General features: G+C 43.0%; 1 protein-coding gene and 1 long non-coding RNA gene across 6 annotated transcripts in view; one reads left to right on the top strand and one right to left on the bottom strand.

Annotated features, from left to right (window-relative positions):
* The first annotated feature begins 69 nt into the window (after window positions 1–69).
* Window positions 70–25,339, top strand: LOC120997215. The gene is made up of 4 exons (XR_005778119.1): window positions 70–80; window positions 12,910–12,920; window positions 13,364–13,366; window positions 25,243–25,339. It is a non-coding gene; the product is annotated as an uncharacterized LOC120997215 (long non-coding RNA).
* PKHD1 (PKHD1 ciliary IPT domain containing fibrocystin/polyductin) overlaps window positions 7,493–26,612 on the bottom strand; it is a 625,550-nt gene continuing 606,430 nt past the window's right edge. For 4 of the 5 annotated variants that reach the window (XM_040427208.1, XM_040427212.1, XM_040427209.1 and 1 more), the window contains 2 exons: window positions 19,966–20,124; window positions 7,493–8,584 (listed from right to left, as the gene is read on the bottom strand). In XM_040427208.1, the coding sequence (XP_040283142.1) occupies window positions 8,547–8,584; window positions 19,966–20,124 (197 nt within the window). In that variant the 3' untranslated portion in view covers window positions 7,493–8,546. The remainder of the gene's footprint in view (window positions 8,585–19,965; window positions 20,125–26,612) is intronic. The other variant, XM_040427210.1, reaches the window with a different exon arrangement.

The raw sequence follows: 26,612 nt of genomic DNA, 5'->3' as shown, positions 1-26,612 counted from the left end.
TCTCAATGAAAGGTGATGGACATACATTTCTATGAAAGTAGGCATTTATAAAAACAAAGGGAAGAACTGAAATTATGCAGGTTAGACTCAACATTACTGTCTCTACTAAATCTTACATTTACAGCTGCCTAAGGAAAGATGGTGATTTTTCAAATGTGGTAAGAGTTCTTCCACATAAGCATTTTCCACCACGGAAGTTAGAAAAAGCCTTTTGTCCCATATACCATACAACCACCAACATACCTTGATTACAACATCTTCCAAGTGTCCTAATTCAGAGAGGTCTGTAATAGTAAATATGCATGTTAGAAAAGTTCCCCTTTAATATGATCACATGTTATACAATTACTGTAAAGCAAAGAACTTTTATTTTATTTACAACAGTGGCTTGCACAGATTATGGTTGAAGGTTACCATTAAATGCAAAGTAGGCTTGATGGTTGCAACAGCACATGATGGCACAGTACACTTGGTAGTTACTGGAGTGGACTTACTGAAATATATAACGAATGTTCTTCTGTTTATAATGAACTGTTTTTTCAGATGGGCCGCCGCACAGCAAATCCAACACATGAAGGCATTGTATTCCTCTGTGACACTTTGCGGTATGGTTTATAGTCCTGGATTCACTAATAAAGAGAGATTCTGCACCACAGTCTCCTTGCACTGGTTCCTCATATTCATTTCCTACCCATCCAACACGATCACAAGAGGAAGAAGATGGTGTCTTCACATTTACTATGGACATCCCGCCAATTAGCTGATGCACAGTACATCAGAGCAGTGGTAGTTGAGACCTTTCTGTCTGTGTCTCCTCTTTTCGGATTTGCCAGGTTCACCCGAGAGAGGAGGAGCAGTGACCGTGACTTGACAAGAGTCACAGCTCTCGTCAGATAAGTTTGGTTATGCTGCATTCTACCACCACCAATGTCATAGAACTCATAGACAGGAACAAGCAGATACACCAAAGCAGCACACACAAGAAGAGGTGCATAACAATTTAACAAAAAATTCCAATTATAAGGAGCAATACTATTTAAAGGGGCTGCTCCACCCTCTTACATGCTTTAAAGGGGTTCTCCAGGACTTAGGATGAGCCATCAATGTTTGATTGGTGAGGGTCCAGACTCTGGGAACAATGCCAATCATAGATCACCATGCTTATATAGGCATAACAACTTGTCCATATGAGTGGTCATATGGACATAGTCGTCCCATTCTCTTGCACTAGAGAACCTCATAGAAGAAGACATGTCACCATTCCTGAGATGTCTGTTTTAGTAAATAGTTTTATTCTGTATAATCTAAAAAAAAAAATTCTTATAAATCTATGCTGTGACCTTCCTATGTTATTCTTACTAGAACTGTATCAATGAATCGGTAACTGGTTGTTACCAGTTGAGGGTGTGTATATACACTGTCTGACACTGACCAGTCAGTACTGCCAATAACAAATTATGTAGTGACACTCCTCTTTGACAAGGGTAACATAGTAACATAGTATGTAAACCTGAAAAAATACATTTGTCCATCCAGTTCGGCCTGTTATCCTGCAAGTTGATCCATAGGATGGAAAAAAACAACAACTGTGTATAGTACAGTCGTGGCCAAAAGTTTTGAGAATGACACAAATATTCGTTTTCACAAAGTTTGCTGCTAAACTGCTTTGAGATCTTTGTTTCAGTTGTTTCTGTGATGAAGTGAAATATAATTACACGCACTTCATACGTTTCAAAGGCTTTTATCGACAATTACATGACATTTATGCAAAGAGTCAGTATTTACAGTGTTGACCCTTCTTTTTCAGGACCTCTGCAATTCGACTGGGCATGCTCTCAATCAACTTGGGCCAATTCCTGACTGATAGCAACCCATTCTTTCATAATCACTTCTTGGAGTTTGTCAGAATTAGTGGTTTTTTGTTTGTCCACCTGCCTTTGAGGATTGACCACAAGTTCTCAATGGGATTAAGATTTGGGGAGTTTCCAGGCCATGGACCCAAAATGTCAACGTTTTGGTCCCCGAGCCACTTAGTTATCACTTTTGCCTTATGGCACGATGCTCCATCGTGCTGGAAAATTAATTGTTCTTCACCAAACTGTTGTTGGATTGTTAGAAGAAGTTGCTGTTGGAGGGTGTTTTGGTACCATTCTTTATTCATGGCTGTGTTTTTGGGCAAAATTGTGAGTGAGCCCACTCCCTTGGATGAGAAGCAACGCCACACATGAATGGTCTCAGGATGCTTTACTGTTGGCATGACACAGGACTGATGGTAGCGCTCACCTTTTCTTCTCCGGACAAGCCTTTTTCCAGATGCCCCAAACAATCGGAAAGAGGCTTCATCGGAGAATATGACTTTGCCCCAGTCCTCAGCAGTCCATTCATCATACTTTCTGCAGAAGATCAATCTGTCCCTTTTTGGAGAGAAGTGGCTTCTTTGCTGACCTTCTTGACACCAGGCTATCTTCCAAAAGTCTTCGCCTCACTGTGCGTGCAGATGCGCTCACACCTGCCTGCTGCCATTCCTGAGCAAGCTCTGCACTGGTGGCAATCCGATCCCGCAGCTGAATCCTCTTTAGGAGACGATCCTGGCGCTTGCTGGACTTTCTTGGACGCCCTGAAGCCTTCTTAACAAGAATTGAACCTCTTTCCTTGAAGTTCTTGATGATCCTATAAATTGTTGATTGAGGTGCAATCTTAGTAGCCACAATATCCTTGCCAGTGAAGCCATTTTTATGCAACGCAATGATGGCTGCACGCGTTTCTTTGCAGGTCACCATGGTTAACAATGGAAGAACAATGATTTCAAGCATCACCCTCCTTTTAACATGTCAAGTCTACCATTTTAACCCAATCAGCCTGAAATAATGATCTCCAGCCTTGTGCTCGTCAACATTCTCACCTGAGTTAACAAGACGATTACTGAAATGATCTCAACAGGTCCTTTAATGACAGCAATGAAATGCAGTGGAAAGGTTTTTTTGGGATTAACCACTTGCCATCTGGGCCATTTGCCCCCTTCCTGACCAGGCCTAATTTTGCAAATCTGACATATCTCACTTTATGTGGTAATAACTTTGGAACGCCTTTATTTATCCAAGTCATTCAGAGATTGTTTTCTCGTGACACATTGTACTTTATGATAGTCATAAATTTGAGTCAAAATATTTCACCTTTATTTATGAAAAAATCCCAAATTTACCCAAAAATTTGAAAAATTCGCAATTTTCTAAATTTCAATTTCTCTGCTTTTAAAACAGAAAGTGATACCTCATAAAATATTTGTTACGTAACATTTCCCATATGTCTACTTTATGTTGGCATCATTTTGGAAATGTCATTTTATTTTTTTAGGACGTTAGAAGGCTTAGAAGTTTAGAAGCAATTCTTCAAATTTTTAAGAAAATTGCCAAAACCCACTTTTTGAGGACCAGTTCAGGTCTGAAGTCACTTTGTGGGGCCTACATAGTGGATACCCCCATAAATGACCCCATTGTAGAAACTACACCCCTCAAGGTATTCAAAACCGATTTTACAAACTTTGTTAACCCTTTAGGCGTTCCACAAGAATTAAAGGAAATCAAATTTTAAAATTTCACTTTTTTGGCAGATTTTCCATTTTAATCCAATTTTTTCTTTAACACATCGATGGTTAACAGCCAAACAAAACTCAATATTTTTTTCCCCAGATTCTGAGGTTTACAGAAACACCCCACATGTGGTCATAAACTGCTGTATGGGCACACGGCAGGGTGCAGAAGAAAAGGAACTCCACATGGTTTTTAGATGCCATGTCCCATTTGAAGCCCCCTGATGCACCCTTACAGTAGAAACTCCCAAGAAGTGACCCCATTTTGGAAACTAGGGGATAAGGTGCCAGTTTTATTAGTACTATTTTTGGGTACATAGGATTAACACTTTATGGGGCAAGGTGACCAAAAAATTGGCTGTTTTAGCACAGTTTCTATTTATTTATTTTTACAGCGTTCATCTGAGGGGTTCAGTCAAGTGACATTTTTATAGAGCTGTTTTTTACGGATGCGTCAACACCTAATATTTATACTTTTTTTTATTTGTTTCACTTTAACACAATAATAGCATTTTTGAAACCAAAAAAATGATGTTTTAGTGTCTCCATGTTCTAAGAGCTATAGTTTTTTTATTTTTTGAGAGATTTTCTTATGTAGGGGCTCATTTTTTTTGCGGGATGAGGTGACGGTTTTATTGGTACCATTTTGAGGGACATACGCATTTTTGATCACTTGGTGTTGCACCTTTTGTGATGCAAGGTGACAAAAATTGCTTGTTTTGACAGTTTTTTTTTAGTTTTTTTTACGGTGTTCACCCGAGGGGTTAGGTCATGTGATATTTTTATAGAGCTGGTTTTTACGGATGTGGCAATACCAAATATGTCTATTTTATTTTATTTTTTCTATTTTTTAAAAAATTTTTTTATTCCTTACTTGGGGACTTTTTTTTTTTACATGTGAAACTTTTTTTTATTTTATTTTTTCAACCCTTTATTTTTTTTTTATTTTATTTTACACTTTTTGTCCCCCATAAGGTCATACAAGACCTCTGGGGGACATTTACTTCACTTTTTTTTTTTCACTGTTGATTTCTCCTGTAACTGGGGCTGACCCCAGTTACAGGAGAAATGCACCCCTAGAGAGGCTGTACAGCAGCAATCCAGCGCTGTACAGCCTCAGAGCAGGGCTGATCGAGGTCTCTGAGAGACCTCACACAGCCCCTGCACTCTCCGGTCCCGGCGGTCACATGACCGTCGGGCCAGAACAGGAAGCGCACAGCGCTTCCTGCTCTGCATACACAGCGCTCGGTGAGCGCTGTGTCTGCAGCGATCCTAAAGGCAGGGACACCTGGGCACTGTCCCTGCCTCCTTTCTGGGTTGCCCTGCTGTCACTGACAGCGGGCAACCCGATCAGCAGCTGCACGATTAGCGTGCAGCTGCGATTTCTGAAAGGACGTTTTAAAACGTGCTTTCAGAAATAGAGGTCCACCCATAGGACGTTTATATCCTATGGGCGGACGGAAAGTGGTTAAGTTAATTTTCATGGCAAAGAAGGACTATGCAATTCATCTGATCACTCTTCATAACATTCTGGAGTATATGCAAATTGCTATTATAAAAACTTAAGCAGCAACTTTTCCAATTTCCAATATTTATCTAATTCTCAAAACTTTTGGCCACGACTGTACTATAAATTTCTATAAAGAATAACAAAGGGAAAGCACAATGCAAAGATCTAATAAAAGATGCTCCAGAATTGCTATTGCATGAGGAATGTCAGTATTTACTATAAGAGACATGTCAGGAGAGGGAACAGGTCCTCTTTAAGTTTCTCGGGTGTTATGGGTTTCCAACAACATGCAAAAAAATGTACTGAAAAGACTAGAAAAAATATTACAATAATTACTATGGAACCGTAGATTGCTGGTTTGGTTTTGATACCTATACAGATAGAAATAATATTATAATAATAATAGTAAAGAAGAAGAGGAGGAGGAGGAAGAAGAAGAGGATGTGAAAGAGGAAGAGAGGGGAGAAGAAGAGGAAATGGAGGCGGGAGAAGAAGAGGAAGATGTGAAAGAGGAGGAGCGAGGAGATGAAGAGAAAATGGGGAAGGGAGAAGAAGAAGAGGGAGTGGAAGAGGAAGAGGTGGGAGAAGAAGTGGAGGAGGGAGAAGAAGAGGAAGTGGGAGAGGAGAAGGGAGGAAAATGGAAGTGGAAAAGGAGGAAGGATCAGAAAAATAAGAAAAGGGGGAAGGAAAGGATGAAGTAGAGAAAGAAGAAGAGGAAGTGTAATAGAAGGAGGGATAAGAAGAAGATGAAGTGGAAAAGGAGGAAGAAGTGTAATAGGAGGAAGGAAAAGAAGAAGAGGCGGAGGAAGATGGAGAGTAGGTAGAACAGAAGGAAGAAGAAGAAGAAGAATATAATAATGAAATAAGCTACCAAAATTTCCCTCTCTTTTTATTTAAGCAGACAGGTCATTGATGTACAGCTATGGAAGCAGAAGAAAAAGACCTTGTATGTCCATTTATAGGACAATGTCACAGCATTCAACATCCCATTCACATCGCTGTAAGTGGAATCCAGAGGACGCAAGCTGCCACCTGGGACATGCAAATACGCATCTCAAGAAAACGCCTTAGGAGCTGTTCATTAGGCTCAAGCATTTTTATCTTTTTGGGGGGGTTAGGCCCTCCTGATGGTGTCTTCTTTTGCAGCACTGTAAATCAACTTCTATCACTGCCATACAATATTCTAGGTAATTCTCACTGAAGCGATTGGGGTCATAATATGTAAGAAATGAACAAGGGCAAGGAAAGTCATCCTATACTCATCCAATGCATGGAACCATGCTGTGACAAATGCTTTGTGTATGTTAATTGCTGGGGAGACAGACCAAATCACAAACATTAGCAAAGTCTAAAATTAAATCTCATAATGTTAAGCAAGAGGGCGACCCTCCAAGGTAAAAGATTTATTATAGTCACTATTAACATTAATGGCCAATAGACGTCTCACATAACACCACTTGCTTCTTCAAACCTGGTCGGATGTTGGTCCTTGTTGCATCCTCCACATAACAGATAATATTTTAGAATATTTGACTATATGATTGAATATAGTTAACAAATTTGGCTGCTTAGTGAGTAAATATTTGCTCCCTTTTGTCTTTAGCTTCTGTTCAGCTTCAGATATTCTAATCTGTTTCTGAGAAAATTGATGACAAGCATTAGGGCCACTATTCTGGAGTGGACTGATGCATTTTTGCTGCCTATAGCCACCACAAGGGGGAGCTTACTGTACACATATATAGATATAACTATATACATCATTTTAACTCCTAAGGGACCTTTAACACTTATTTGCAAGGGGTCCAGGAGATTTTCCATCTCCCCCTGCTGCCAATACAAGTCTCAGTGGGGTTAACAGTGGCCTCCAGGATATTCTATGCTTAGGATGTATTAGATCGATTGTTTACCAGACACAACCCCACACATTTTGTAGTGCCTGTGCCTAGTACTGCAGCTCTCTACAACTCAAACCCATTCAATACCAGGCACATCCACAAGATGCAATACCATGCACAGCCACTACTAAATGTATGGTGCTGTGTCTGTAAACAATAAAATTGAAGTGGTGTTTGCTGGAGCACCACAACCCCTTCAATCAGTTGATTGCTGAGGATACTGGGAGTTGGATCCTCATGGATCTGATATCGAAGAACTGTCCTAAACATAGAACATCAACATCAAAATTCCTTAGACATTTGGCTTTATTCAGTTATTTAAGGATGCATTCTGTGATACTGCTGCAAAACAAAGCAGATTAAAAGAGTCCCTACTAGGTGAGAACACCTGGCAGAGCTGTTATGGAAGGTACTGGTTGTCACACAGCTTACTGAGTAATAGTTTTCACTAAGAAAGAAGAAGAGAGGACAACTTTACAGACAAGAAAAGTAAAATTTTTATTAGGATGGAGAGGCCCAATAAGGGAGAATATGGCTGCAGAGTTTGGTAACCTTATCTATGGACGAGTTGTAGACCCAAAGTAGTTGGATACACACACAGTAGGTATCAAAGTGTAAAGAACAAATGTGTCCTGATCTCCACTACCTCTAACGTAGCTAAGGATTCAAAATCAATTCTGTATGTTTTTGAAACCCTCAATGAAGTGGGAAGGGCCATGGTATCTATGCAATCCCCTCATCACACATTGGGCTGCATATTTTTAATATACAGGTCCTAAACTCATTCATGTCCACCTATGTAGACAGAGCAATAAACCGAAGAGCCAGGCTAACAATTCTCCTCCTAAGGCTTGTGGAATCAAGTCTTCCCTATCAAGGAGCTCCCAGTTTCCTTGGAGGGAGCGAGTTATTGGTTTATTCCCTATAGTGAGTAGTGCTTCTATAGTGAGTAGTGTTTTCCCTCTGGTCATAACAACGATGGCCATAAAGCTACACATTTGCACACAGGTAATTGGGTTTACCCTCAACATCCAAGGAATCTTCTTAGAAAATCTGTACAGAGTAGAGTCATAAAACGATATCTACAGGCTTTATATTTATATTTTCCACTATAATGGACAATTATCGGTGATGGGCAATCAATCCTATAATACATGGATCTATAATGGACATTCCCAAATTGAGGAGATAGGTATTAAGTGAGAAAATTATCTAAAGGAGGTATTAAGATTTATAGTATGTGGGCATCTTCCAGTAACATAAATCTTCTTAAATGGAATGTACAACTCATTCCTCTTTACCAACCAAGGAAACAGATGAAAAATATGTAGTTCAATGGTTATGAGATCTACAGGATCAAGCCGTGCAAGTAGCTTCAGCCCAGGTTTCTCAAGGCAACATGGTCTTACACTCAAGTGCATCAAGTTACCACATTTTCCATACTCCAGTCAGGAACATGTTAAAAATGTCACAATTCCCTGAATGTTTAAGCTCAGGAAACTCTCTACCATCCATTTCTACATCAATCCATTCTTCTGTGTTGCGATATTTGTCATCTTCTTGGTTTCATTCCTGTATTTTCTTTTAGTCCTAAGAAAAAGAAGCAAAAAACAAAAACAAAAACAAAAAAAATGAATAAATAATTAAACTACTTGGTGGATTACAATAGTGGAAAAATATACCGTACTATATCTTGAAACTGTAGTCACCTGATTTGGAGTAAGGAATAATTAAGCAAACAAGTTCTGATACCTAAAGGGTGCAGTCAAACTGCATTTTTTCCTGAAATTACCAAGAAATCACAGCAAAATGCTGCAGTTTTGCCACATTGTGGCCAAAAATATGATTTGTTTACAACGTGTCAATGGACCCCAAAAGATCACACTAGTGGACTGGATCGACTCAACAGCCACTTTCTATGCAGTTACAAACATCAATAAGTTGTAACACAGGATGTGCTAACTGGGGTTGGTCTGACCGACCAGAATCTCTGAGGATCCTCCATTGGGCTCAAGCTTTGACACAATAATAGCCCTAAATGTCAAGCAGAAGACAACCCAATTTTATAAGTGACTTTGGAGACAAACATTTACCATTAGAGTTTTTTTCTTATGGGATAATTCACAACTAACCTATTAGATCATATTGATGATACGTCCTGTGTGTACAACACAACAAAGATCACAACACAATCAAAAAGTGGATATGTACATGTTCTGTATGGGTGGATGGTGGACCGTTAGAAACATCTTCTCTGGTGGGAGGATTTTTTGGTGTAAGGCTCTTCCATTAAAATAAAAAAAATAATGCAGTGCTCTGATCAAATTGGAAAGTGTTATTGTGATATCAAATTGTGTCACAGCCATGATTAATATAAATATATGAATAGCCCAGAATGTCCTGTCTTCAGTTTAGAGCATCAAATTTATTGATGACTTTGTCCATTTGGTTGCTGTTCATCTTCTTTCTTGCTTTTTCATCTTTAGCTATCTTTTACAAAGAGCTTCTAATAAGATACCCAAAATAAGTCAGTTTCAAGCTGGACAGTTATGTTCTCAGAAGAAGTTTTTACTTTATTGGGTTGCCAAACCAAGTGTCTTCTCTGGTGTCTTCAATATTATCAACAAACTTTGCAAACCTCATGGTCAAATTCATCAGTACTTTTTCTGGCCCACTTATTTATTGTCACATAAATGAAGAAATATAAGCACAGCCTGGAAAATTCACAACTTGGACCAATCATCTGGTCATCTTACAGCCTGAACAAATTTATACTCTGGACAATTCAGCTTACAGCTTGAACAATTAACAACCTGAACAATTGACAACCAGAACAATTCACAGACTGGACAATTCACAGCCTAGTCAATTTACAGACTGGACAATTCAAAGACTGGATAGTAAAAATGCAGTTTAAAAAAAAAAGAATTATACTTACCATTTGCTCGCGACAGGCTGGCCGCCGACATCTTGTTTAAAGGTCTGGCGTGAAATCTCACATGGGCTGCGATGACATCATACTATACGTCCCCATGCATGGGATTTCAGCTGAGATCTTCAATCAAGATGGAGGTTCCCAGCCTGGAGCGAGCAAATGGATCAGGTAAGTATAATTTTCTTTAGTTTTTTACACTATTTCAGTTTAAATCGATACAATACCACGAAGCACGTGGACTGAGAAAAAATGAAAGAGAACTACTCCAGCCATCACCTGTAAGTCACTGAGTGGGGACCTAAACGGGTTTATTAATGACTGGGTCATGGTGTGGCGGTATAATTTGGCCTGTATAAAGTGTTATTATTGGCAATGTTGGCCATATTGTATTTTGTTATGCGCGTGATTAACCTCACCAACCACACCAACCACCTTGAATGCAACAAACCACCTACCCACCCCCCCGCTCCGGCCTGGTTTGCGGGAAAAATGCCTTGCATGAAACCGGTCCCTGGTTCCCTGGTGCAAAAAAGGTTGAGGATCACTGGTCTAGGCAATTTACAGCCTTGCTCAATCTAGTGCCAGTATAACTAAAATTGTTGACATGGACATTGACAACGATCGTGTTCCACGGAACAGCATTCATCTACCCAACAATGACCAGTACTACAACGTGCCAGAACCTTGCTAATTATTACATTGTATGACCCATGGGAACTGTCGCTATCACCATCCCCTGGTATAATGAAAGTTCACTATGCACAGGTGTCAAGGGACAGTCCCAGCCTCCCAGTGCGAGTTTATAGACAGAACTAAGTCAGCACACATTATGTGTCAGAGCCAACATCAGACGGAATCAGTTTCTTTGATCACAGACCTCTACAGGAAGCTTAGATCTCAGACAAATTAGATAAAAATGAATTTATAGCAGATCTGTATCCTCGGGCACACACAGCTGAATTCTATCTTAGGAGTGGCATGGTAAGTATCAAAACATATAAATTGTAGCATTTCCTTTCTTTATGTCTTTCTGATAAATTCTAATTGAAATAAGAGGATGAAACTTTCCTTTGCCTGGTAATTAATGCAAAAACATGACACAAACAACACACGTGCGAGCAAACTGAGTGACCGCCTACTCGAAAAAGGAATGGGTCAACGGATGAATGGGCTTGAAAAGTGACTACTCCTCCTCTGAGCCAGATGTGTGTTCATGACAGTTGTCACTTCCCTTCCCCCATTCCTTTGAGCAGCGTACATCAAGAAAATAACTAATCAGGGGGGAAAAAAATCTAAATAAATATCCAATGGCATACACTATTTCCGCCTTCTTCAAGCTTTATTGGAGGGACAATTAAAATAAAAATTTTCTTGGTAAAAGGAAAGCTGCATCGTGATTGGTGTTGAGCGAATTGAAACATCCGAAGCAGAATTCGATTTGAAGTTTAGTTAAAATTTGATTTGCCACGAAGCTGAATTTCCTCGCGCTTCGTAATAATGAATGTTTTTTTTTTCTAAAATTGCTGCTGCACATGTTAGAAAGTGAAAGTAAGAAGCCCAGGAATGTGATAGGACCCATAATACCGTGCAGCCAGCCAATCAGCAGATGGCCATCCCCTGTGATGACACAACTTTATAAAAAGCCTCATTCCGCGTGGTCTCCACCATTTCACTGTGGGCTGAGCTTAGGAAAAGATGTGATGAGCGCTTATGCGCTAGGGAAAGTGTTGCAGAAGCTTTTAATTGTAGAATATTGGATAGGGAGAGTGCAGGGACAGTGTAGAGAGATTGTAGGGAGAGCATAGGGAGACTGCAGCACAGTGCAGGTTGAGTGTAATCGCTTTGTGCATTTTGGCGAACTGCTGATATAAGCCCATTTAATCTGTTAGTTGATATATACTGTAGAATTACTGTGCCTCAGTATTAAAGGGCTGTCTAATATATCGCCATCTGCATCTTGTAGAACTGCTGACACAATCCCCGTCAATCTGTTAGTTTATATATAGAATTACTGTGCCGCAGTGTTAAAGGGCAGTCTAATATATAACTGTCTGCTTCTTGTTAAACTGCTGGCAAATTCTAATATATCACCGCGTTTATCTTGTTCAACTGCAGGGACATTCATAGTTAATCTGATACAGGTACTGTACACTATGGCCAACAAACAGTTGCCTGGGCCCTGCAAAGGAACGAGCAGTGGCAAAAATGTTGCTGTAGCCTGCACAAGTAGCAGCAGAAGAAGAGGTGGTGGTAACAGGAGCCGCAGCAACAGGCCAGAGCTACCACTGTCATCCAGCGGTCCTGTTTTGGCCTACAATCCAGCTGTATAGGAATAGTTGACTCGCTTTTCAACATCATCTCAAGTGACAATAGGTACACACAGCCAGGAATCAATGGGTTTCTCAGACACCATGCTTTTGTTGCTCTTTCTGCTAGCCAAGTAATGTATGTTGCTTTTCAGCAAGGATGAGCTTTGTGAGGACAGTCAGCAGTTACAGGTTAGCACAGACTTGAAGGAGAGGTCCGCTCTGCAGTGGCGTACTAAGGGGGGGGGGGGGGGGCGTTGCACCTCGGGTGCCAGCTCTCAGGGGGGTGCCAGAAGCAATGAGCGCTTCCATCAATACAGCTGAAAGCGCTCATTGCTGGAGTGCTGGGAGCTGCGGTCCTGTCACTCACCGCTCAGCTCCCCGCGCTCCTCCCCTCCTTCAGGCCGGCCGCACATAGAATGATGAAGCAGGAAGATCTCTCCCCACTACACCATTCAGCCTGCAGACACAAATCGCTCTGCCGGCCTGTGTGGGTGGAGCCTGCAGCCCAAAAAAAACTGCATAAGCTCCTCCCACACAGTGCTGCAGAGCGATCTGTGCCTGCAGGGAAGAGAGGTATGTGAGCTTTAGGAACGGGACAAGGTAAGTAGTTACTGTGCTTTTTTTAATTTTTTTTTATTCAGAGGGGCACAGAGGGCTTTATTACTATAGAGGGGCACAGAGGGTTTTATTACCATGGAGGAGGCACAGACAGAGGACTTTATTACTATGGAGGGTGCACAGAGGACTTCATGACTTTACTACTATAGAGGGGGCACAGAGGGCATTACTACTATGGAGGGGGAACAGGGGGCATTTCTACTATGGAGGGGGCAGAGAGGTCATTACTAGCACAGTGGGCATTACTACTATAATGGGGGCACAATGGGTATTATTACTGTGAAGGGGGCACAGTGGGCATTATTACTATAAAGGCGACACAATGGGGATTATTAATATGAAGGGGACACAATGGGGATTATTACTATTAAGGGGGCACAGAGGTCATTACTAGCACAGTGGACATTACTACTATAATGGGGGCACAATGGGTATTATTACTGTGAAGGGGGGCATTAATACTGTGAACAGGGCACAGTGGGCATTATTACTGTGAAGGGGACACAGTGGGTATTTCTACTATGAAGGGGGCACAGAGGTCATTACTAGCACAGTGGGCATTACTACTATAATGGGGGCACAATGGGTATTATTACTGTGAAGGGGGCACAGTGGGCATTATTACTATAAAGGCGGCACAATGGGGATTATTAATATGAAGGGGACACAATGGGGATTATTACTATGAAGGGGGCACAATGGGGAATATTACTGTGAAGGGGCACAAAGAGGGCATTACAACTGTGAAAGGGTCACAGAGTGAGCATAACTACTGTGAGGGGGCACAATGTGGGCATAACTACTGTGAGAGGGCACAATGTGGGCATAACTACTGTGAGGGGGCAAGCATCTTTACAAAACAACTGCAAAGGTTGTACAATGGAGGGAAATACTACTGTGAGGGGGTAAAATTTTTTAAAGTATTGGGGGGGGTGTGGGAGGGGGGTGACAGAGAAAGGACCCGTCCTGGGTGCCAAACACCCTATGCACGCCACTGCCGCTGCGGACTCCTCTAGGCATGCAACTACCGAAAATGACAGTTGAGTGTCAGCATATGTTGTGAGAGGTCAGGGACGTGCACAAGAGACAGGTCAGGGTGACACAAGTGACGACTAAACAGATGTAGATGATAATGTAGCCAATCACACGTGGGAGCCGGGTGAAGACGGGGCATCGTTATCATCAGGGGGAAAGGGGGCAGCGTGCCCGTGAGACAGCAAGGTGGAAGCGTGTCCGTGAGACAGCAGGGTGGAAGCAGTGGGAGATCTGCTGCCAAACGCTGGAGGGGTACACCGCCTGCTACTCAGGAAACTACCTGTGAGGAACACACTAGCAGTGCACGGGTGAATAAAAGCAGCGGCAGGCATCATGCAGCGGTAGAGAGAAAAAGCCATACTCGGCAATGTGGGAATTTTTCACCAAGTCGCTGGGGGATGTTAGTGTGGCGATATGCAGGATATGTGGGCAGAAGGTGAGGTGCGGCCAGGGTGCTAATGTTCGACCAGCAGCCCTGCGTCAACACCTGGAGCAGCACCATAAAGTGTTGTGGGAGAACCGTGCCACTCATTTAGTGTTACAGCCTGATGCAGCAACAGTTGTATCTCTCACCGGCCCGCACCCCCGCTCCAGCAATCAGGGCTCGACAACATCAGCAGAAGGAGGTTTTCATTCCTTCCCATTGACTTCAATGTCGTCTATTGCTCCTGATTCTCATCCTCCTCCTACTCCTTATCACGTCTGTTAGAGTTGTAAAAACGGTCAAGAACAATATACATTGTTCACGCCCCACTTGCACTGGGTAAATGTTGATCTAGGCCAGGCACATCAGCAACTTGGCCAGGTAATGGCAATGCCACCTCCGTGTTGTAATCGTGGGATTTCTGCGCCAATGTCCGCCTCTTCCTCCTCATTATCCACCTTGTCTTCACCCTCTCCTATAGGGACAGTTTACAGTGGTTGTCCAGCATATCACCAATGCAAAGCTAGGCATTGTCACATGGTTCTGCACCTGGTCAGCCTTGGTGAACAGAGTCACACTGGGAGGAACTGCTCCGCATCATCAATAACGAAATCGAACACTGGCTGTCTCCTCACCAACTGGAGATAGGAACCTTGGTTACTGATAACGGGAAGAACATTTTCTCTTTGCTGCGTCAGGGAGGGCTGACGTATGTGCTCTGCATGGTGCACGTCTTTAATCTCATTGTCAATCAATTCCTCAAGTCTTCCACTGAACTGCAAAAGCTGTTGAACTCTTACCCTGCAAAACACGCCCTCCTTGAGCTGCAAAGGCAAAATGTTCTTCCCCAACATCGTCTGATGTGCAACGTTTCCACTTGTTGGAAGTCCATGCTCCAGATCGCCATATGAACTTCCATGTTATCTAGTGGCAACTCATGCATGACATCTGCCGATTGCTCAGGCCCTTTGAGGAGGCCACAGTTGGCAGAACTATGGGATAAATTATGTCATTCCAATTCTTCACGTCCTGGGGGGGATGGTGATAAATCTGATTGGTGAGGGAACAGAAGAAGTGGCGCCTTCATTTCATGTCCACCTGAGCCCTGAGGAGGATGAACTGGCAGTGTAGGAGGAAGAGGACATAAACGCCCTGGGAATTTTATACACAACTAGGTGGTTTATCTGTCCAAGTGACAGGAGAAGAGCAGGATGAGCATGAGGAGATGGATGGCGGCAACGAAGACAATGCAGATGACCCCGACAGACTGTGGCAGTATGCAGTGGAGACAGGGGCAGGGAGACCCTCAGAGTCCCTTGCGCAAATAGCCTGTCATGGCCCCTCCCATGACAGTGGTTAGAAGATCTGAGAGACTGGCTGCACGTGAGGTTATCTGACAGCCTCTCTGTTTTCACTTATTGCAGTGTTGTTGGTAATGACCACACCTCTTGTCTCAGGTGCAGCTTGCGGTCATTACTGCTCCTCTATTTAGTCTGGACTCACACTTCATACAATGCGGTTGATATTATCTGCCTGGAGTTGGAAGAGCTTGTGTGTGGTCCTCATCTGAATTCCTGCTCATGCATTTTCTATTGAAGATAAGTTTACTTCTCTTTGTATTTTGGTTGTTCCCATTTGCTCTTTGTTTACTAGGACTCAGGGAGACGCTGGTTCGTTCATCTGGGAAGGAATCAGTAGTCTCAGACCCTGTCACTACTCCTAGGGATATTCAGGGTTACTAGGGCCTAGGTTTCCGCTGTATGAATATTCCCACCTTTAGGGTCTATTCATACTGACAGGAGTCAGGGCTAGGTTTAAGGTTTCCTAGGTGGTTACCGTTTTCCTTTCCCTAGCCTTGAGGCCTAGTTCCTGGTCATTTTCCTTCTGTTGTCATACTGGTGTTCCTCCCCTCCCCCTACATCGTGACATAGCCAGATGCATGCTGTCATGTTTGTGTAATGACAGCCGCATTGTTATGATTCAGCAGAGGGATGACTACTGGCTATCCACATTGTCCGTCCTCAGGAAGGTCTGACCAGGGGGACCCTATGCTCTCACGCTCCACTGCTATGACTGGTGGGGGGTAGGAGCAGCACCAGCTCCTTATGCAGCACCTTCAGTTTGGAGTCTATGATGAGCAGTTTTCTTTAGCAGCCTACTGAAGAAAACACTCAGCAGCAGGAGGACATGCAGCAGAACCTCAACCAGCAGGTGGTGGTATACTAGGACTGCACCCGGCGACCCATGATCCAAGATCCCCTGGACTTCTGGGCATGCAAACTTGAAGTGTGGCTGCAGCTGGCCGAGTTTGCCATGTGTATGCTTTCCTGCCTGGCCAGTTGTGTGGCATCAGTGCTGGTGTTCAGTGCTGTGGGGGGCATGTTTACACCTAAGAGGACTCGCCTTTCCTCTCAAAATGTTGAGAGACTAACCCTCATAAAGATTAATTAGGCGTGGATCAATGATTTCCAGACACCAGTGCTTGATGCAACAGAATAAATTATTCTGCCACTGATGATCAGACTGTAGTGTGTTGGCACACCAGAAAATTCTGCAAAATGGACATTACTCCTGGCCACGCGCTTCTGCTACCATTCTGATGCTGCTACCCTCCTGCTGCCTCTACAATGGGGCTTGTGATCTGCCACAATATTGTGCCATATGCCACTGCTGCTGCCACCCTCCCCACTATGTTATCGGGCGACTATTGTCCCTGTCACTATCACTGCTTTTGGCCCCTGTCCCCACTCTGTCATGGGGCCACTACTGTCACTGGTACTGCCACTGCTGCCACCCTCCCCACTCTGCAATGGGCCACTATTGTCACTGTTACTGCCACTGCTTCCCCCACTCCCCACTCCGTCATGGGGCCACTATTGTCTCTGTTATTGCCTCTGTTGTTGGCCCTCATCCCCACTCTGTCATGGGGCCACTACTGTCACTGGTACTGCCGCTGCTGCTGCCACCCTCCCCACTCTGTCATGTGGCCACTACTTGAATGTTGGGTCACTGCATGGTTAACCAGTCAGCGATAACTTAGACCTGACGCTAACATTGACCTGTAATACTGACGCACAGTAATTCTACAGCCAACAGAAGGGATTAAAAAGCGTGTGTTAGGACTGCTACAACGTGCATTTTTTGTCTCCACTATTTTATTGACGCTGTGTCCATTTCTTTATTTGGAGAGTCCATTGTATAGTGGATGTAGCCGGTCCGTAACTGCAGCACTGCTCCTATTGAAGTGAATGGTAACCAGCTCCATTTACTACGCCATAGACAGAGTTTTGTAGTTCCGGGACTGGAGCTACAAGGTAAGAGCTGACTGGCGGGGGTGTAGGTTGTCGGATGCCTGCCGATCTGATACTGGTAAATTGGTTGGGCTGCACTCGCTGTCCAATCTGTGAGGTGTTTCAGTGGAGTGGATATGATCCAAATAAACAATAGTAAGAGAAGTACCACTGCACACCCAGGGTTAACATGCAAGTAAAATTATTTTATTGTGATATATCCTCCAATGAATACATAGGTAGACAGTGTGAGTGACACTGGCCTAGAGCCTCCCCCGCAGAGCTTCCACGTTGTGCCACGGGGGTCCTCCTGACCAGGGCCGTTTCTAGGGGCGGGCGGGACGGGCGGCCGCCCGGGGCGCTGTCAGAGGGGGGGCGCCGGCAGGGGCGCCCTCTTGTCGTTTCTCGGCTGTGCGCCCTGGCTCCCTCCCTCTGACCTGCGCCCGAGTGCCGAGTCCTATTACTCTTCAGACAGTGCGGGCGGCACTTACTGACGTCACGCGCCTGCTCCTCCCACTAGGCGGCGCAGGCGCGTGACATACAGTGAGTGAGTGAGCGCCGCACTGCCTGCCTGTTACCGCCCGCCCTGAGCAGTGCTGATGCCTGCTGTGAGGCGAGTGATGGTCTGGGGGGGTATTAATTACAATGGGGGGGGGGCATTAATTACAATGGGGGGAATTAATTACAATGGGGGGGCATTAATTACAATGGGGGGGGGCCACTGTCACTGTGGGGGACATTAAGTTTAATAAGGATCACTATGGACATTATTTAGAATGGAGGCTGCTGTGGGTGTCATTATAACTGTATAATGTCTGACAGGCCTAGTCCTGAGCTGAGTTATATTACCCTGCCCTGTATAATAATGTACCCATCCCTGATACCCCTTAGTTATATTACCCCGCTGGAGTAATATAACTAAGGGGTATCAGGGTACATTATTATACAGGGCAGGGTAATATAACTCAGCTCAGGACTAGGCCTGTCAGACATTATACAGTTATAATGACACCCACAGCAGCCTCCATTCTAAATAATGTCCATAGTGATCCTTATTAAAAATAATGTCCCCCCACAGGCAGGCTCTGCGGGCGGCGGCGCTCACTCACTGTACCTCACGCACTGCGAGCACCGCCGCCCGCACCGCCTGCCTGTTACCGCCCGCCCGGAGCAGTGCTGAGAAAGAAGCCTGCTGTGAGTGAGAGCCTGAGTCTATGGGACAGTGCGTCACTGTGACCGTCCGTGCAATGTGGTTACACATTTTTTACAATGGGGAGACACTTATTTCATCGAGCAGTTTGGGGGGGGGGGGGGGGGGGGGAGTTTTTTTGACACTCGCCCTGAGAGAAATTTTACCTAGAAACTGCACTGCTCCTGACTCACTTCTGATTTTCTCCTGTGACTTATGTGGCCAAGGTCTGAATTGACCGAAATGTCAAGATTTGGAGTCACAAAAACAGGCATTCTTCCTTATCTACCTATGTATTTATTGGAGGATATGTCACAATAAAATAATTTTACTTGCACGTTAACCCTGAGTGTGCAGTGGTATTTCTCTTACTATTGCCAATCTGATATTGATAGCCTATCCGAAGGATAAGCTATCAATATCAAAATCCTGTCCACAATTAGGAGTATCCGGAAGTAATACAAATTTGAAATAAGGTTAACGTATTTTCTAATTGAAAAACGAATGTAGTTTATCTGTTCCCATCCATATTTCTAAATCAAATGTATTGCATATATTAGAATTTTCTGATTATTCAGGCAAGGAGATTATATTTTTGTGATTAATAACTCAAAAGCTTATATTACACCCCCTGGCCTATGGTTTATAAGACAGAGGTGTAAGTAGAGGAAGTATTTCAAATAATATCATGAAAAAGTAACCATGTGAGTAATCCAAGGGCTTATGTTAAATTGTATTTTGTAAAGGATTAAGCAATATTCATTAATAAATTATCATTTAAATTGGAAGAAAAAGTTTTGTAATGGAAAAGTTGTGAAAACAGTTGATGTCAAAGGGTTTCTGTCAGCAGATTTAATATATGCAAATGAGCCTCTAGGAGCAACTGGGGCGTTGCCGTTACACCTAGCTCTCTATGCAACTGCCGTGCCCTCTGCACTTTGACAGAGCCAGGCATGATGATACTTTCACTGCCTGGCCCTGTCAATTATGGTGCAGAGGGTGTGGTAGTTGCAGAGAGTGTAGAGCCTCTAGGTGAAACGGCTCCTAGAAGCTTATTGATGATGAATTAGTCTAAAACATAAGTTATATTTATGGTAACCGGAATACCCTTTTAACACCATCAAAATGAATGAGTGAAACCTGGTCAGAATAATAATGGTGTGATACTCACTTTTAATCTTCTTCCTTTTGAAGAAAAAACAAACGAAAAGGAGTAAAACAATAGCGGAAGCTGCCGAGCTCAGGACGACCAACAGGAAGATGTTCTCTTTATCGCCACTCATTGAAATGGAGACTTGGAATGTCTTGGATAGTACAGATAATGCCACCCCTGCGCGAAAAGACAGATGATTGAAGGCTGGTCCGTCCGATGGACATTGCATGCATGAGTTCATTTCTGGGAAACCTCAACACAGATTCTAGAATAATGGGCAAAAACTCAATTTCACTGTAAGTAGTGTTGAGCGAACTTCTGTTTTAGGTTCGGCGTCTAAAGTTCGGCTTCCGGTTAGCGGAGAGTCCCGATATGGATTCCAAATTCCGTTGTGGTCCGTGGTAGTGGAATCAATAATCGGCCATTATTGATTCCGCTACCACGGACCACAACGGAATTCGGAATCCATATCGGGATTCTCCGCTAACCGGAAGCCGAACTTTAGACGCCGAACTTAAAACAGAAGTTCGCTCAACACTAACTGTAAGGCATATAGAAATATTATATGGGCCAGTCGTCTTTCACACAGCGTTTGCATATAATCTCTGTATGTGCTGTTACAGTATGGTTTCCACATTGTAAAAGTTATCACCCCACCACACACACACACACACACACACACTCCTAGGAAAGGAGATGTACAGGTGAAACTCGAAAAATTTGAATATCGTGCAAAAGTCCATTTATTTCAGTAATGCAGCTTAAAATTAGAATATTGTGAAAAGGTTCAATATTCTAGGCTCAAAGTGTCACACTCTAGTCAGCTAATGAATCCATACCCCCCGAGCAAAGGGGACCTGAGATTGTGACTTCGGGGTTTTCATAAGCTGTAAGCCATAATCATCCAAATTATAACAAATAAAGGCTTGAAATATCTCGCTTTGCATGTAATGAGTCTATCCCATATGTTAGTTTCACCTGCATTACTAAATTAAATGAACTTTGCACGATATTCTACGTTTTCGAGTTTCACCTGTATGTTAATTATGTATCCCTAGAAAAATTCTATTTGTCACTTAAAGGAAACGTGTTTCAAAAATGTTATCTATCAGTTAAAACTAGATTTTTTTTATTTTATTTCCTGAACACGATTAAGGGGGCGGCCATCTTGCCTGAGCTGTTCTTAACAGCATTTAGAAAGCATTAAGAAAACAGCTTTACAGCAGTCCCATGGTCCATAGACACAATGGTCCGGAGGGGACCTCATTGACTCCGATGGGAGAGTTTCTAGGCATGCTCTGTGACTTGTGTAGAGGTCATTGTACATTGTGCAGAGGTCATTGAAGGAATAGATAAGCTTTGACATATGCTATACACAGAGGTGATATCATTACAGGCAGGATTTGAATGACAGATAAGCAGATAACTGCAATAAAGTTACCTGTACAGATCAAGAAGTGGTGCCTATCATTAGGCTTCGTGGCCAGTACGAAAACTGCAGGATTTTATAGTTTTTGTTGAAAATTAAAAATAACATGAATTTTTTTTTAAATGTGTTAAAGACAAAAATTTGATTTACACAATAGGTCATTTTCTGATGATACATTCCCTTTAAGCTGGCTATACACTTTAGATAGTTGCCAGTCGAACAGTTATTCCTCCCGATGTCCCATGTTCTGAATGGGTTGGAAGGGAATAAGTTCCTGCCAGACACCTTTAGTGGTGGCACATATCCCCAGAGCACAAAAGGATCAAGCATGGTGAAATCCAACTGATGCTTCTATCCCCCAACATCTCCTACTGGGAGAGAGTTTGGTCAACCCCATACACATTAAAGGGTCAACTGGTAACGTTTAACTTTGAGGGTTTGGCCATGCCTTCAATTATGACACAACTATGGGAAAATAAAAGGTACAATATTTGGAGGGTCTGTTTTAAAGTTGCCGATATGCATTAGATCTATTTTGGTTGAACACATTGGTGTTGGAGGGTTCCACTGACTATCTACTTTGGGCCTTCCGACTCCCCCCAATGACTGATCTTTTTGCTCTCAGTACAAAAGTTTCTGCTGTCACAGGTGTCTGGCAGGGAATTTCTCCCCTCACCTCATTCTCTACGTATGCAGGCTGGGCCGAGCTTGGATCGGGAGAGATGGTGATCAGTCCAACAACCAGTCGTCTTATGTATATGTCCTACTTACCTTTCACAAAAAGATGCATTTTGGTAGCCAAATGAATGGTAAACGGACATTCAAGAACCTCATGGAAGAATATGACCACAATGGGATGTATGACCACCTGTAACCCCAACCTTTATTGTTAAGACCAGTGTATCCATCACACAGAAACAGCCAAAACTGTACCAATCTCAAGAATGTAGAGGATGAGGTGCTTCTATAAGCATCACACCCTTTCGTTTTCAGCTTTCTGAGCTGTTCTTCAGAATAACCTGTTCACTGCAATAGGACAGAAACACATATGCTTTCCCATTTTTGTGGATTGAATATTCTGGCAGCATACTTGATGGAACATGAAGGAGCTCTTTTGCTTTAGTGTTGTTAAAACAACCCCATCCTCTGTGCTCAGAGGCGTAACTTGAATTTCTAGGCCCCAATGTAAAAGCTGTAACAGGTGTCTTCTTATTCCACATAAGGTTCTTTGGGAGCCCAAATGCACCCTTTATAGCTATACCACTGCCTATGTCCTACTAGTAGCTAGTTTGTATGTCTTAACTTGTGTCTAATGTTTTAAGCTATTTTTTACTATTTTACTTTTGCTTGCAGAGGAATACTGTGTTGTAACCTTAAATGTCTAAGCATATGTTTTTAACCAAACCTCTGAGATGTGTTTCTAGAAGAAAGGTGTAGGAAAATCTGCCTCCTCCTCCTTGTTTAATGAGCTCAGTCTAGTGTAGTCTGACTGTGAGTTAATTCACCGCCAACCAGTAGACATCACGCAGGGTGGGCCCTGGGGAAACATCTCCAGTATGACCACATCTTCATTGTGCCAGCCGTGGGAGTGAGGGAGGTTTGGTGGAATTAGCCTAGCCACCTGAACACTGTGACCAGATCCAGAATTACTACTCCCATCCCTCAACACGACCACCTTGGGTGGCTACAGTGGCTGCTGGCTGATTCAGTTGATTACTGGGATTCTAGGAGTCAGACCCCCACCTTTTTTCAGAAAATGATAGAAAACTCCTTTAATGTCATTAGAACGAAGACATTTTCAAGGGGAAAAAGATCAACTATTAAAGGGCGTCTGTCATCAGATTTGTACCTATGACACTGGCTGACCTGTTCCATGTGCGCTTGGCAGCTGAAGGCTTCTGTGTTGGTCCCACGTTCATATGTGCCCACATTGCTAAGAAAAATGCAGTTTTAGAACATGCAAATGACCCTCAAGGAGCAACAGGGGCGTTGTTGTTACACCTAGAGGCTCTGCTCTCTCTGCAACTGCCACGCCTTCTGCAATTTAATTGACAGGGCCAGTTGTAATGATGCTTTCACTGCCTGGCCCTGTCAATCAAAGTGGAGAGGGCGCGGCAGTTGCAAAGAGACCAGAGCCTCTAGGTGTAATGGTAATGCCCCCGTTGCTCCTAGAGGCTCATTTGCATATAATAAAACTTCATTTTTCTCAGCATTGCTGGCACAATATGAACATGGGACCGACACAGATGCCTTCAGATGCCAAGAGCACCTGCAACAGGTCAGCCAGTGTCATAGGTACAAATCTGCCAACAGATGCTCTTTAGGTTGGCAATAAAAATTCTATGTAGGTTGGACGAACTCACTTATTTTGGCAGAATTGGCCATCTAAGTAATGTATATGGGGGATTCTCCACTTTCCCCCAAATGGAGATGTTGGTAAAGGGTAGGATCTGGCATGTTGAATTTCCACATGCTCCTTTGGTTTTTGGGGAGGAATGCATGCACGCATATGGGGATCAGGAAGGAGCTGTCAGTCAAGAAGAGTTTGTGGCAACCAACCTGCTAACTTACACACTTCCCATACATTCGGAACACTTTTACCATACAACTGGTCAAATTGACCCGCACATACAACACTTTATAGTCTAGTACTCTACACTACATTCCCTATTCCATGGATAATGTCCCATGGTGTCATTAGTACTTGAAACGTACATCAGATCGATACACTAAAAAAAATTCCCCGGAAGAATGAAAACATTTTCTGGTGCAAAGTTTTTTTTTTCTTTTCGAGAAACAACATGGAGCATGTTTATCCTGCATTGTCTTTGAGCATGAAATATTGTAACGTTGGATCTGAATCTCAACCTCAGGATACATTCAAATAAAGCAGATATATTTTCTGATCTACCAAAGGAATAAAGAGGGGAGCCTCCAGCGCACGCTGCTGCTGGATTACAAATATTGAAATGACTTCGAACCATCAACAACTGTCTCCCAAGACAAAAATATGTGTAATTACCCGACATTGTGAAGATGAAAAAAATGAAAAATAGAAGCAAAAACAGCAAAAAAAATTGTATTTCTCAGAGGATTGTTTTCAGGGACCTTCACACAAGCAACTACAATGTTTCAAGAATGGAAATTGGTTATTTTATTTCATTTCATTAATCAGAATTGATTCCTTTAATTTTCAGACCGGGATTAGAGGAGGGGCATTAAATGCACTTGCCCCAAGACCATCCACGTCTTGACCTACCTGCCCAGATGGGTTCTTATGATCTAGTTCTTGAAACTCACAACCCATTGGGTGGAACTGATAATTCAGTTGGTACAAGGGAGCTTTTGGCATCAAGCCCTACTCTGTATCTTGTAGGGTACAAGATAATTTTTACTTACCACCCATCAGACACCCTTGACCCAAGAAGACCCATGCAATGGGAAAATGTGGCCTGTATTGTAAACATGGATGTATAGTAAAATATAGTAAGGGCTATTCTGGGGGGCACCTGTCCTATATGTGGCTGTAATAAGGGGTCAGGTGGGGTCTAGTTCCTAGAGGTGAAATAGAGGCCTCCACCACGTTAATTGCCCATTGGTCTTACAGGGCTATAATATTGATGGCCTATTCTTAGGACAGGTCATCCATATCAGATTGATGAGGGTCCAAAAAAGTGGAAACTTTAGGGAGCGGAATTCCAAAAAAATTCACTCTCTCTTCACTGCCTACCAGATGCAATGCCATACACTTCGTAGTGGCCGCGCCTGGTAGTGCAGTTCTCTGCAGCATTCAGTGAATGGGAATGAGCTGCAATATCAGGCATAGCCACTACCAAATATACGCTGCTGTACCTGGTAAGAGAGAGTGCAACAAAGAAGAAACAACTAGGCGGCACTCACCAAAAAGTGGATGTTCTTTATTCCAGATGCCATAAACATTCACCGATACAGGCATGGGGCGGACAAACAAACAGTGCAGGCAAGTAGCTTGTGGCGACGGCCGTTTAGCGCCTTAGCGCTTCCTCAGGCCACTAACGTTCTGACGTGATTACGTCACCATTATGCACCGCTTCATCTGTGCGGAGCACATTGATTCCGTCACAGAGGAAACGGGCAAATACATATAAACATCAAAAATGTGAAAATAAAACAAACAATAAAGATACATATATTTTTACAGAAATACTCCAAGATCATTTCTATCATCCAGTCCCAGAGGGGCCCATAGCTCTGGAGTGCATGATCCATCTTGCTTCCTTCCTTAGGAGGGTATGATGTCTATCTCCCCCTTGTGGCAGACTACACACTATCTCATTCCCGGCAAACCTCAACACCTTATTATTACCATCATGCTCAGATTTCACTTGTTCTATTAATCGTGGACAACCTTTCCCTATAACAATTGAATTAACATGTTCCCTACATCTCTCACCAAGGCTCCTAATGGTTTCTCCTATGTAAAACCTACCACATACACATAATATGAGGTACACTACATAGTTACTTTTGCAAGTTACCAAGGTATTTACTTTATGATGTAATCCACCAAAAAACAGTAAGTCCTATTGGGGATTGTATTTACAGTAGGAACAATTACCGCACCTGCAGGTACCCAATCTTTCAGCCATGTATCAGATTTTGATTCCACGAAACGACTCCTAACCAGCCTGTCTTTCAGAGTATGGCTCCTCCTAAAGGCTACTAATGGGTTAGACCCTCTGATCTCTTTTAAACTATCGTCCATTTCCACTATGTCCCAATTTTCTCTTATCACTTTCCTAATCCGATCCGCCATTTGACTATATTTAAAGGAGAAAACAAAACGTTTCTGATTGTCCTTTCTCTCCTAACATTTGTATTCCCTGATGTTACTACACTTCGGTGCAAAGATGAAGCCTTCTGCATAGCCTCATTCAATAACTCCATCGGGTAGCCTCTAGCTTACAATCGTTTCTTCAGATCTAAGGATTGTTTCCTGAAACTCTCCTCCGTCCCGTTAAACCTTCTTAATCTGATAAACTGTCCATATAGGACTGCTCTCTTTACACTATCCGGGTGGTAACTGGAGAAATGTAGAAGTGAATTGGTCGCCGTTGGCTTGCGATAGCCCTCGGGGACCAATTCACCATCTTTTTCCGATACCAATACATCAAAAAATTCTAATTTAGAGCCTCCAAAATTATGGGTGAACCTCATATTAATTTTATTCCCTGTATTGAGATACTCCACAAACTCC

Source organism: Bufo bufo, chromosome 4 (assembly GCF_905171765.1).
Source record: "Bufo bufo chromosome 4, aBufBuf1.1, whole genome shotgun sequence".
NCBI lineage: Eukaryota > Metazoa > Chordata > Amphibia > Anura > Bufonidae > Bufo > Bufo bufo.
The sequence above is the reverse complement of the archived record's forward strand: the minus strand, read 5'-3'. Positions and strand labels throughout refer to the sequence as shown.